Source organism: Microtus oregoni, unplaced genomic scaffold (assembly GCF_018167655.1).
Source record: "Microtus oregoni isolate MIOR12 unplaced genomic scaffold, Mior012 000021F_ref0000039, whole genome shotgun sequence".
NCBI classification, from domain to species: domain Eukaryota; kingdom Metazoa; phylum Chordata; class Mammalia; order Rodentia; family Cricetidae; genus Microtus; species Microtus oregoni.
The window spans coordinates 24,832,683-24,846,274 of NW_024543080.1; the positions used below are offsets into that span (position 1 = coordinate 24,832,683).

The window sequence follows — 13,592 nt, forward strand, 5'->3', positions numbered from 1 at the left end:
TGGTTCTTAAGCAAAGAAATGGGGACATGGAAATTAACACATATGAAACATTTGCATTTTTCTATTTGATATACAGTTCAATAAGAAAAACTTTTAAGATTATAACTCTAAATGACACACCAGTGAAATTCCTATTCTGCCTAGCCTTAAGAACAAAATGAAATATTATACTAAGATTGAATATTATTTTTATGTTTTATACTCTTAGTAGTAATACAATAAAATAATCTAAAACATACAATTCAAACTGATTTTTTGCTTGCTGCCCTGTGAATTCAGCTTTGATGTTTTGTAAACTTGAATAAAAGTGAAAGATACATTTTTCAGACTCTCATTGCCATTGTTTCAATACATCCATTGTCATTGAGACAGAGTACATTTCTATCTCATTACTCTTTATTCATTACTGTTTAGTGAATAATGCTGACAGAATACCATAACAGATACTTTCCAGTGTTATGAGGAGGGCAAGCCTTGTTATACTCTCTCGGGAGGTAAAGGACATCATTAATTTTGATATCGTGACACATTTCTCCTGTTTTCTTTCTGACTACTGGGTGAACTGTTCACCAAGTGGCTTCAGGGAAAGCATTGTTACAATGTGGGCATATTTGGGATATTTAATTATGTGGGCGTAATGTGATATTTAATTCATGAGAGAGTGTGAAATATGTCACCTGAAATACAGTGATGCACACTGGGCCCTTCAAAACAGTCTTTACAAAATGCTCAGAAAAATCCCAAGGCTTCTGCACTAATCTCCCATGGAATGCAAATATCACATCCAAAAGGTTGCTCTGCTTTGGGGAAAATGTTTTTGATCTAATGTTTAGACAGGCTTAATATAAAGGCTGGAGAGGGGGCTCTTGATTAAATACATAAAAATAAATTTCTTGCTTTTCATGTCTGAGATGCTTCTCTAACTCACTAGGATGTGACTTTAAATTGTTAAAATTAGTGATTTCATCTCATTTCTACACTTCCAGCACAAGAATTTTAGAAACACACATTCAAAATACATTTTTATTATTTGTGGTGTTAAACATATTGGATCTATCTTGTAAAGATTATTATTTCCTCTATTATAAATAATGCTATTTTGAGTTTTGCCATATACCTTTATATGTTTTAATATTTAATTATATAAATATTCAAATAAACAAATAAAATATAACTGAAATCTGACATCGAATAAATTTGACATTCTCTACTAAATATATCACATAGGACATTTTAAAAATTATAACTAACTGCATGCAGTCACAAACTAGGTAACAAAACCAATTCACTTTCTTAGTTATGACAGAAATGGCTAAAGTAAGGTTCACAACATTTTCCTACTTCAAATTAAAGTATAATAAAAGTTAGACTCCTCTTTCTTCTGTTACATATACCCAAATAGCTAATTATTTCTTCTTATATCACACGTTCATTTTTGATTAATCATTTTGAATACATTTAGGGTAACTGAGTCACAGGTTTATTTCTCTAGGCATGAGACATATGTTCCTTACCAAGTAATCAGATGTCAATCCCTAGGAAAAATCACTTTGTTTGTTTAAAAAAACAAAACAAAACAAAAAAAACCCTTAACAAATATTTAACATTGCTAACACTTACAGTTCCTTTATTCTGTAGCCGTTACTCTCTAGCCTAGCCCTGCAAGATTCCTTTTCAAGCCTGCACACATTTATGAAAGTAGAAGAAGCTCTCTAGTATTCTACAATCTAGACGGCTTCTTCTTTGTCCTTAAGAATGTTACCCAAGAAGAATGTAATGCCTTCCATCTCAAGTTGCAGTTGTCTGTTTCTCCAGCATAGGATGTCCTTTTGAGTATTTTACTCTTTGATGAAAACTCTTGAGTTCTCCGTTGTGTCTAGATAAACCACTTATCACCCAGTTTTTATTTTCTTTCCAGGTTTTCTGTCTAATTTTCTAGCTCATGAACTACTTCTCTTTCACAAATTCTGTATTCTAAACTATTTTTGCCCTAGCTTTTATTGGTCTTTAAAGTTACGTATTTTTCATCATATTTTTTTAATTAAAATTTGAGTATGATATTCTGTTTGCTGTTATCTATGTACCTCAACCTCCCCACTAACACAAATATCTAGTCACACTTCATGTTCCACCATAAATTCTTTAGTCTGGGGAGTATGGATCTCTTGAACAAAGCTTGTAGAAAATATCACAGACTTAATTTTTATATAAGTGTGATCCTGTGCCTTTCATTTAATATATGTAAATCATAAAATTTAAAATAGAAACATGTGAAAACACACACACACACACCCACACACATGCCCAGGCACACACAAGTCAGGACCATTACTTTACAATATTTGTAAAGCACAACAAGTAGTCTAAGACTACTCTCTAGATACTAATATTTAGGATATGAATCTTCATATTAATGCTGATAAAAGTTACATCATTGCTGTAGTTTAAAAACTACATTATCTATTGTCTATGTTTTTGAAGATTGGACCCCAGTCTGTATCAATGTTGGAAGGTAACTGAGCATTTTAAAAAGTGTGGGCTATTAGAAGGCTGTCCTTTCAAGGCATCCCTCTAATACATAAGACTGTACAAATTATATACTCAAATGTAGAAAATATTAATTCAATGAAAAAACACTGCATTTAAAAGGCAGCTTTGGCATCCTTGTTTCATCAGGTCTCCAAAATAAATCACTTTCTCAGGAATGTTTTCCCAGTGTTAGGCCATTGAAGGCTGTGATAGAAGCTGTGGTTCAACTGGACCCATGTGCAGCTTGTGAAGGTGACACAACTTGTCAATGTTCCTGTTATTTACTACAGCAGAAACACAGAATACAGCTTTAGAGATTTCCGCTGACCCTTTGAAGGAAAGGGTGAGAGGGCAAACATTGTGTGACTGGAAAATGATCCCAGACAGGGTGAGGGAAGGTGTGCAAGTACAGCAGCGAGAATGCAGCTGGAGGCGAAACTGAGAGTCCAGAATGTTAGTGATGCCAAGAACATGGAAACCCTGCCAGAAAAAGCTAAAGGTCAAACCAGAAAACAGTCCAAGAGTGGTCATATATGCTGCACACAACCATGCTAAAAGTCAGGGTCTACCGTAACCTCAGCGCCAGGTCCAGGACATGAGAGTTTCAGATTCAATGTTTGACCTGTGTTTTTGATTCAATTGTATCTGAACTCTCCTTCCAATGGCCCTACTACTCTTCTTTGGTGTAGGAATTTCTTCTGTCTATGTGTTGCTCTCATTGGTTGAATAAAGAAACTGCCTTGGCCTTTTGATAGGGCAGAACTTAGATAGGCATGGAAAAGAGAACAGAATGCTGGGAAGAAGGGCAGTGTGGCAGATGCCATGAAGCTACTGCCTGAGACTGACGCCATGAAGTTCCTGTCTGAGAGGACGTAGGTTAGAATCTTGCTGGTAAGCCACAGTCACGTGGTGATACACAGATTTAATAGAAATGGGCTGAATCAAGATGTGAGAGTTAGCCAATAAGAAGCTAGAGCTAATGGGTCAGGCAGAGATTTAATTAATACAATTTTTGTGTGATTATTTTGGGTGTTGTAAGCTAGCCGGGCAGGATGGAACAAGGGGGCCTACTCCTCCTGTTACACTTCTTATGAACAAGGATGTTTTGTCTTGCAGCAGTGATATACACCTTTAATCCCAGCATTCAGGAGACATAGATATGTGGATCTGTGAATTTAAGGACAGCCTGGTCTACAGGTGAGTTTTAGGACAACTGGGTTATACAGAGAAACCTTATCTTAAATTCCTCCCCTCTCCCCAAATGAGAGAAATAAAGAAAAGAAAGAAATTAAATGTTAGGAAATAGTTATGTATGCCTATAATCCTAACATTTGAAAAGTACATCTCTGAATTTCTGGTCTACAAGAGTGAATTCCAGTAAAGCAAGGGCTACACAGAGAAACCCTATCATTGAAAAACAACAAGAAAAAAAAAGATGGAAGGAAAGGAATAAGAAAAGGGATATTTTACCTTGAATTATGAACTTTTTTCTTTATTTTTACATAGTTCACTACTGATTTGAGTCTGTTTGGAATACTTTGAGGTATTGTGGAGATTTTGATCATGAAATAATGAACTATTTGAGAACTCCTTAGGTTTGGGAAACCATTGGATATACATTGAATGAATACTGCAATTGACATGGCATTTGAGAGCCAAACCTATTTTATTTATTTATTTTTTTGGTTTTTTTGGGGTTTTTTTTTGTTGTTGTTGTTTTTTCGAGACGGGGTTTTTCTGTGGCTTTGGAGCCTGTCCTGGAACTAGCTCTGTAGACCAGGCTGGTCTCGAACTCACAGAGATCCACCTGCCTCTGCCTCCCGAGTGCTGGGATTAAAGGCGTGCGCCACCATCGCCCGGCTCCGATTTTATTTTAATCTTAAATGTCCCAACAAGACAAATGAAAGTTTGATCCTCAGCCTATGGTGCTAATAGTAGATAGGGAAACTTCCAGGAATGCGTGCTTCAAATAAAATTGTCTAATTACAAGTTAGTATTTTCTTATTAACTCCTGTCTTCATTTTAGCATGACAGGTGCTCTTTACAGTTTCTGATATGGTGCTGTTTTTACATCTCTGACTACCCAGTAGGTCTTTTTTCACATGTCAAAGTCAACTACTAACATCCATTGGCCTCCTAATGGAGCAATAACCCCACACAGACTGGATCACTCAGACTGTAGTAGATAACCTTGCTGGTAGAAACTATTATTTTAGTTCTCTTTAAATAAATAGAAGAATTGTTCCTTAGTTGTCCTTAGAAACTGTAAGAAACTGTATTTAGATTCTCTATGACTATTATCACTCGATTCCTCTGCCTTGCCATCTTCTAATATTCAAAAAGAAACTATCTCAATAACATTTTGTGGATTTTTGTCATACAAAGATTATGAATGTGTCTAATTGAATTTTAGTAAGAAGATGAGGTAAAGGAGATTACTCTCCAAAAAGTCAATGAAGAAAACTTTTATGTCATTTTCCACATGTTTATTTGAGATAGAGGGTAGATTTGGCAGTTGAGTGATACCATGATGTTTTGGCAATACTGGGCCATGTAAAAGACTCATCTCTCTCTGCTTTGTGGTAGCTGCATTTCCTGTAAACGTTCAGAAAATGGTTGCTTATAAGATTGAGTGGTTGAGACAAATTCATGAAACAATATATACCAAATGTAGCATGATTATAATTATGTTCATTGATGGTTGTGATAAGTACAGTCAATATCATACCCCCAAGACACACTGATCTTTCTTTCTCTTTGACAGTCCCATCTATCATTTTGGATTGAGAGACACCCAAATATATAGGATTAACAACATTTTGCCAGCAGTCTTTCATTACAAACATTTATAAATAATTTTTTTAGTACAATAGATTTTACCTATAGTTTTACCAACTTCAGAAGATGATGAACGTACTAATTTGTTTGGCTGTGTTTGCAACACTACTTCTAATATATACTATACATTTGCATATATTATGTTTATATTTTTGAATATATACATAGTCAAGAAGTGTTGTATATAAGATAACTATTTACCAATTTCCTTTTTAAATGTTCTTTAACAATCATGACACTAAACTGTATTAACTTACAAATGCTTATATACATAATTTTAATACTTTTGAATGTATTAAAACTTGTCTTTAAAGAAAAAATTCATTATTACTACTTAGTCATTCTGCTCTGTATTCATACTTATATTTTTTAAAAAATTGCTTATACAGATAAGTCTATTCTTGATGACTAATGACGCTCAGCTATCTTTCATTCTTACCAATGAGGATTGTCCTTATTACTGAAAGATATTTTGAAAATGTGTATTTCATATTTTTAAAGCAAGAATATTTTAATAGGTTTATTCCTCTTTATCTCCTTTGTTTTTCCCTCTATGTTGTTTAACACTATTGCTAGATATTTACTGATCTAAACATATTTAATCCATTCTTTCTAATTTTTATTATTGTAATAATATTGTTCTAGTTTGTAATATTCATTATCTAAGCTCTATTTTATCTGATATGGTTGTAATTCTCTTCTTAAAAATATACTTTCACCATGACTTAGCTACTTTCTGCTGATGTGACCATTCTTTGAAGGAACTCAATGAAAGAAATGTTTGTGTTGCTTCATGCTTCCACTGTACATCCTATCCTTAATTTAAAACATGTATGTCAGGGTTCCAATCACATCTGTCACTACAAGCATCAGTAGAATTTAAAGGTTGAACCCCTTTGAAACATGAGATTTTCCTTTCTAAATTGACTACATCAATCACCACTTCTGGGATTAAATTACACAAAGAAAAGCCTTAGCAAATTCCCAGTACTTACCATAACACCTAGCTAGTTCTTACTGTTATTCCTAGTTCCTCTTTGAGGGAGTTTTAATAACTTTTAGCTAATATAAAAGTAACGAGATTCATTGTGGCACTTTATGCATATGACTGTTTGTACCTTTCTAACATTCTTCCCTCCTTTACCTCGCTTTCATTTTATTGAAGTGTCTTACTGCAGGCACCGATTCTCATCTGCATTCATCTGCATATCTATATCATTTTCTTTCCCTGTGATTAGATTTTCTTCTCACTTATAAGGTTTGTTGTTTCACTTGTTTCGGTATCCTTTACTTATCTGTCTGTTATGTTTTAATCATATCCGAAAAACTCAGTATTGGGTGTCTTTAATATTCTTTAGCAATTCACTTTGTGATTTTGGATATTATTCTAATGGTCCAGTGTTCCAGGATTCCAGTGTTTATTGGTCATATGATGTTTAACAGCAGTTGTCAGAATGATTCTCTATATTTATGTATCAATTTTTTATGTACTGCCTTGTATAATTTAAACTTTAGGCTATTTACATATTTAAATATTTTTTTCCGTTTTTTTATTGAGAAAAGGAGAAAAAAAAACAAGTTTCCACATCCTCCCAGCCTCCCATTTCCCTCCCCCTCCTCCCACCCTTCTCCCCCACCCCCCACTCCTCTCCCCCTCCCTCTCCAGTCCAAAGAGCAGTCAGGGTTCATTCCCTGCCCTGTGGTAAGTCCTAGGTCCTCCCCTCTCCATCCATTTCTAGGAAGGTGAACATCCAAACTGGCTAGGCTCCCACAAAGCCAGCACATTACGTAGGATCAAAACCCCGTGCCAATGTCCTTGGCTTCTCATTAGCCCTCATTGTTCGCCATGCTCAGAGAGTCCAGTTTTATCCCATGCTTTTTCAGTCACAGTCCAGCTGGCCTTGGTGAGCTCCCAATAGATCAGCTCCACTGTCTCAGTGGGTGGGTGCACCCCTCGTGGTCCCGACTTCTTTGCTCATGTTCTCCCTCCTTCTGCTCCTCATTGGGACCTTGGGAGCTCAGTCCAGTGCTCCAGTGTGGGTCTCTGTCTCTATCTCCATCCATCACCAGATGAAGGTTCTATGATGATATGCAAGATATTCGTCAGTATTGCTATAGGATAGGGTCATTTCAGGTTCCCTATCCTCAGCTGCCCAAGGAACTAACTGGGGACCTTGGCTTGGGCATCTGGGAGCCTCTCATTCTATGTATGCCCAATTTATGTGATTTCCACTTAGCAAACTTTCATCTAATATCTTGTACAATTTCCGTTCTAAACACCTTCACACATAATTTCTTGTCTTGTTAATTTTATGATGCTATGTCAGCCTAAAGTTAGACTGAAAAAATACTGATTAAAGTCTCTTTTTAAAAGTCGATCATCATCTCCATTGTTCTGCTTCTTTCATGTCCTGTCTTTTTGCTCTAGGCCACTTTCCCAGATTATTTGCATATCTAGTATACTTTAAACAATCACTAGACATGAGGGATGTTACATTATCCAATTTGTGAACTTTTTGTTCTCCTTAAAGTGTATTTAACATTTTCTGGTTCATTTAATTTTATCAAAAATTAACTCAATGACTTTAGAGATTATTTTTAGGATGACATGTCTCCTCAAATTTATGTATTATTCCTTCAATTCAAGTACCTTAGAAAGTTACTATGCTGGAGATGAGACTTCTAATGAAGAGATTAAATTGAAAGGTCCTGAAGTTGCATTCTAATCCAATCTGTCCAATGTTCTCTTAGAAAAAAAAAGGGCATTTCGACAACAAGAGTAAAACCATAGACGTACAGAAAGAAGCAAGAATCTCTTCAAGGTCACAGAGAAAAGGAGCCCACCTGCAAGCCAAAGTCAAATGACTCACGAAGAACCAAACAGCCTAAGGATTTAATGTTTTACATCAGGTCTCTACAGAGAATCAGTGTGTCCTATTTAAGACCTAATCTCTAGCAGCAACAGAAAACTAGCATTAGAGGTCTAACCTCTACTTTAGTGGTAGCTAGATTAATATTATAGGAAGCTCTATCTCTATGAGATAGCAGGCACAAGTCTTAGGGGTTGACCATTTCTGGCTCAGTTTCTAACCTCACCCTGCCGTAGATGGATCCTTTATTCCCAGAATTTCTTTGTCATTCTTTTTCTGAACTTTTCAAGTAGTTAATTTCAGGAGTGTGCAAGATCACTGTTTAGCAAGGCTCAAGGAAACACAGTACAGATTTCTATAGCAGTTTCCCTTCTAACTTCATTATTTTCTGATATTATAGCTTGCAAATTCCAACTCCTCACTCCTAAAACTCTGTTCTCACTTGCTGCACTCTAAGGGCTCTGCTGAATTAATTCACCATTGCTTTACTGTTTTGACTTCAAACATATGGAAATCTGGAAAAACATTTCTTTATTCTCCTATTAATATATATTCACATTCATATGTGATTACAGATGTGTCTACAGATGTGTACATATCTGTGGAGACCCAAGGTTGATATCTGGAAAATATTTCTTCATGATCCTCTTTATGTTCTTTCCTTCCTTTCTTTTCTTTTCTTTTCTTTTCTTTCCTTTCCTTTCATTTGATTTCCTTTTTTAAAGATAGAGTTCATTGGTGATGTTTGAGATATTCATCAGCAGATGTCTATCTAGAGATTCTTTCTGCAAATGAATAGTCATCTTGCTGTCAAGATTTATAATCGATTTGACCCAAGACAATGACCTGTAATATCATTGAAAATGACAGTAAGTGTCAATGTGATTAGGGTTGACAAGACCAGCATGTAGTCAAGAGTTTGCTGAAAAACGTTCCCCAGGCTACCAACAATGGGTTACCTTTGGGTTAAGCATGCATCTTTTCAAGACTGATACAAGTAGGAAAAAACAAAGGGAAAAGAAATAAAGTATGTGGTCAGAAAAGTTAGCAAATAAGAATACAAAGCCTTCAAAATTCACAAAAAAAGAAAATAGAGCAGATGGTGTGTAGGTTTCCGAGCAGTAGAGGCTTTTGTTGAGATCCTGTAGGTATCAGCTATAGTAGGTGAACTAAAAATAAATATAAATATTGACTGAGATGGACATGCACATGCCAATGTTTCTACAATAGAAGTATTACTTTGCAAAAATAATGTAAATCTTTTGTTTTAACTTCAGCCCTATGATGTCTGGTTTTTAGAGGGCTTAAATAACATGCTGAAGAACAGCATTGAATTGTAAATACTATTGGGTGTTGTAAAGAGGCCGCTTGTTTGTTCCCAGCTGCTCAGCTCTGAAATAATCATACAGAAACTATATTATTATTTTTTTTAAAGTGTTAGCATTTAATTGGCCTCCCTGAGTGGCTTCAAGCCACCAGAACACAGGCACCTCCAACACCTTTTATCTTCTCTTCAGCTCTTCTGCTGAAAAATTTGGCTTTCACGATGACAGGCTGCTTAGGGAGCTTTCCCTTCCCCAGAACTTTGTAGTAGCCCGATCGCACGACATCAATGATGGGAGCAACTCCAGTTTTGTTCTTGTCAGCGTTGACCCGGGTCTGCTCACTGACCAGCGTCCACAGTTTATCCAGGTTGACAGTTGGGCAGAAGCTCTGGTTCCTCTTTAAGTGGTAATGCCTCATCCCAACTTTCCCGAAGTAACCTGGATGATATTTGTCGAAGTTGATCCTGTGATGATGCATGCCTCCAGCATTCCCGCGTCCTCCCGGATGCTTGTGGTGTTTACCGATGCGGCCATGGCCCTGGCTCACATGGCCCCGGAGTTTCCGGGTCTTCCTCAGTCTGGATGGCATGGCGGTGGCAGAAAGGAAAGAGGGAGGAGGAGGAACTATATTATTTAAATCACTGCTTGGCCAATCACTTAAATGTATTGCTAGCTAGCTCTTACATCTAGAATTAGTGCTATGCTGGGAGAAAGAAGGCGGTGTTAAGAGATTCCATGGAGCCGCCAGAGGAGAAAGATGCAAGTTGCCAGTTGGATCCTTACTGGTAGGCCATGAATCTTGTGGTAAAATATAAAATAATAGAAATAGATTAATTTAAGAGATAAGAGTGAGCCAGAAATATGCATAAGCAGTGTTGTAATTAATACAGTTTCTGTGTGATTATTTTGGTTCTGGACAGCCGGGAACAAACAATGGATATGTGTTGCTGCCAGGCATTATTATAGCTCCCATAATTCAAGGCTAGGTAAACTGGTGTTTATTTTTCTCTACCAGCAGTGCACATAACATCTTCCAGTGCTATGAAAGCTAGCAGTAGGGATGAATCTTCCACATGAGTACCATCTTGACCTCTCCATGTTTTATGACTCAAATATGCTGTGTCTTGCTAAAAAGTTCTAGAGGGTAGCAAAGATGGACTTGGATCACCATGTATATTTCTTCTCTGTTCATAATAGCCTTGAAATGGAAACAAGCTAGATTTTATCAACTGATAAATAGGTAATAAAATGAGGTATATTTACCCCGTGAAATACTACTTAGCTTCTAAGAAAACTAAAATTGGGAAATTCCCATGGTATATGGATCGATGTTTTCTTTCATGTCTAGATACTAGCTTTAAACCTTCTGATATGTGTGTTTCATTGGGAACAATCATGGGAGGACAGGAGATTAGAGACAGTGGGAGAACGGTCTCTAAAGGAAGTAGACATAACACAGGAACATAAAGGGTTAAATGGGAACATTGAAAAGGAAATGTTAAATAAGTCTGGTCATTGAATGCATCTCTTGTTTAAGAAAGACTGACTCATGAGGAAGATTAAGTATGTGAAGAATAATATATGAGGCTGTGTTTACTTATGCTTGCAGCTCTGAGAGAGAGGACTTATTAATCAACGTATGAAAGTATGCTTTTGAATTATGTGGTCATTTTTTAAGAAAAAATTATTAATTTTACATATCAACCATAGTTCCACCTCCATCCAGTCCTTCCCTCCTCTAATTTCCTCCCAACTCTCCCCCAAACCCATCAACCATCCACTCCTCTAAAAAGGTAATGCCTCCCATAGGGAAGTCAACAAAGCCTGGCACATTAAGTTGAGGCAGGACCAAGGCCCTTCCCAATGCATCAAGGGTGATCAAGGCATCTAGCCATAGGAACTGAGGACCAAAATGCCAACTCATACATCATGGATAGATCTTGGTCCCATTTCCTCAAACAGACCAAGAGGGGATTAAGATCAGGACTGGGAAATCCACAGAGACAACTGAATCCAGCTCATGGGAATTATGTGACCTTTACACACTGTTAAGAATTATATTTGCATAACATCCATTAAAATTATAAATTCTAAGTCCATCCAATGTCTTGCAAAATTTTAATCTTAGTTTTCTTTATAGCTGAGTAGCATTCACATATATCTGGTATACATACATACATACTTACACACACATACACACTCAATTTTCATTATCCATTCATTTTACTATCTATTCGTGATGGACAACTATATTGGTTCCAATTCTTTTTCAAAAGTGAATAAAACAGTAATACATATTCTTAGCTGCTCAGTTATGTCACCAACCCTTAATTTATAATTTTGTGCTAGATTTACCTGTTACAATTTACAACAGCATTAGGCAGTATTTTAGAACTTAGAATTTATAATTTTAATGGATGTTACACAATCTCAGGAAGAAAGAAAAAGCATTTTTCTCTGTCATATGCTGAATCTAGCCAATAATATTTGTGTATATGTAAACAAATGGAGATGTTGATACAACATAACATGTAGAAAAGAAAACAATAAAGGCTGGATATAAAGGGATAAGGAAGGACTGAATACAAGTAATGGACACAAATTATGCCAGATGATATAAATATAAAGCTAATTCTTTTTCCATTTCTAATTTTGTCATGAGCCATTTAGTATTGATGGTGGGTAAGTAAATAATATATTCAATACAGAAAGTGTAAAATTTAATGAGAAATTCCACAACTTCCCTTCTGAATGCTTATTCTAATAACATAGACATTGGTTGAATTGTATGGACTTGAGATCTGTTTAATTCTGTTGTATGATATGTTTATTTAATTAACAATTTTTAACAATAAATTTTATAAAATTAATTTAAAAAAAAATAATTATATTTGCGTCAGTCTTTTTTCTTTTCTATTAAGGAAGTATGATCCCACTTTCAGTTGATTTTTGTGCAGTTAATCATGGGGGTTATAAATATTGTGATTTAGTTTCGAATTTATATTTGAGAACCACTGGCTCTTCTTACAAAATAACATGAATAAAAACAAAAATCTGTAACCTATATCTAGCTGAATAGCACATACATTGTCAAGAAGTTGACAAAGTAAACTTAAAAACACGTTTGATATAAGCAACAAAGAGTTGACCAAAACATGAATCCATGGACATCTGTAAATCCTGTTATAGCTCATGGTAGGGGTGTGAGCTCACCTCCTGATCTGCACTAGATAACAAAATTAGAAGCTTGTCTGGAGAGTTTGATTTAGTAATTTGAAGTATACTTGCTAATAGTTCATTGAAATGTTGCTAAGTAAATGTATTTCAAAACAGTTGAATACAGAATAACAGCTACAAATCTTGTATAGGACAGCTGTTATTATAAAACAAGTTACAGAAGTGCAATATATAATTAAAAGCTTGGCAAATTTATTTATTTTTTATTGTAAGATGTTTGGATACTGGTCTTCTTGATTTGGAGCATGAAAGAGTCTTGAGCAAAACTATACATGATTATATTAAGCCTATTATAAATTCTATTAAATTATTGGAGTAAGATTTTTGTTGTTTTTGGTTCTTTTTCTTTCTTATTTTATTTTTTTAAAAAACAGTTTACTTTTAAGTCAAAGTTACAAATAATGTAAAACCCAAATTAGCTGAAAATTGGCAGTAACTTTATTAATTTACTACAGTAGATTCCATTGCTAGGGAACATTTCTTGCCCACTTATCTCCATTGACTGGAATGCTTGGCAACATGTTCGAATCTTGCAAACATATGTAAAAGGACTGTTTTAAATACAGTAATCCAAACTCTTCATATTCATAGAAATTAAAAAACTCTTTTCTATGCAGCAAGGACCAAAAATCGTATGATGTGTTTCTTCTTATACCCATGCATGGCCTTATTTTTATCTTTAGCAGGTTCATTTAAGAATGGTACAGGATTGTATTGTTTTATCTAATAATTAAACCTGAACAAAAACAATGATTCAATATGTTTTTTTCTATATTAGCTTATTAGTCATTCT

General features: G+C 35.3%; 1 protein-coding gene across 1 annotated transcript; it reads right to left on the reverse strand.

Annotated features, from left to right (window-relative positions):
- Positions 1 to 9,704: 9,704 nt before the first annotated feature.
- LOC121460942 (60S ribosomal protein L27a-like) lies at positions 9,705 to 10,151 on the reverse strand. The gene has a single exon (XM_041671641.1). The coding sequence runs from the start codon at positions 10,149 to 10,151 to the stop codon at positions 9,705 to 9,707; it is 447 nt and encodes a 148-aa protein (XP_041527575.1).
- Positions 10,152 to 13,592: the final 3,441 nt, after the last annotated feature.

Excerpts from the sequence above, each read along its gene's own strand:
- LOC121460942 (XM_041671641.1), bottom strand. The coding sequence starts at position 10,151 with ATGCCATCCAGACTGAGGAAGACCCGGAAACTCCGGGGCCATGTGAGC.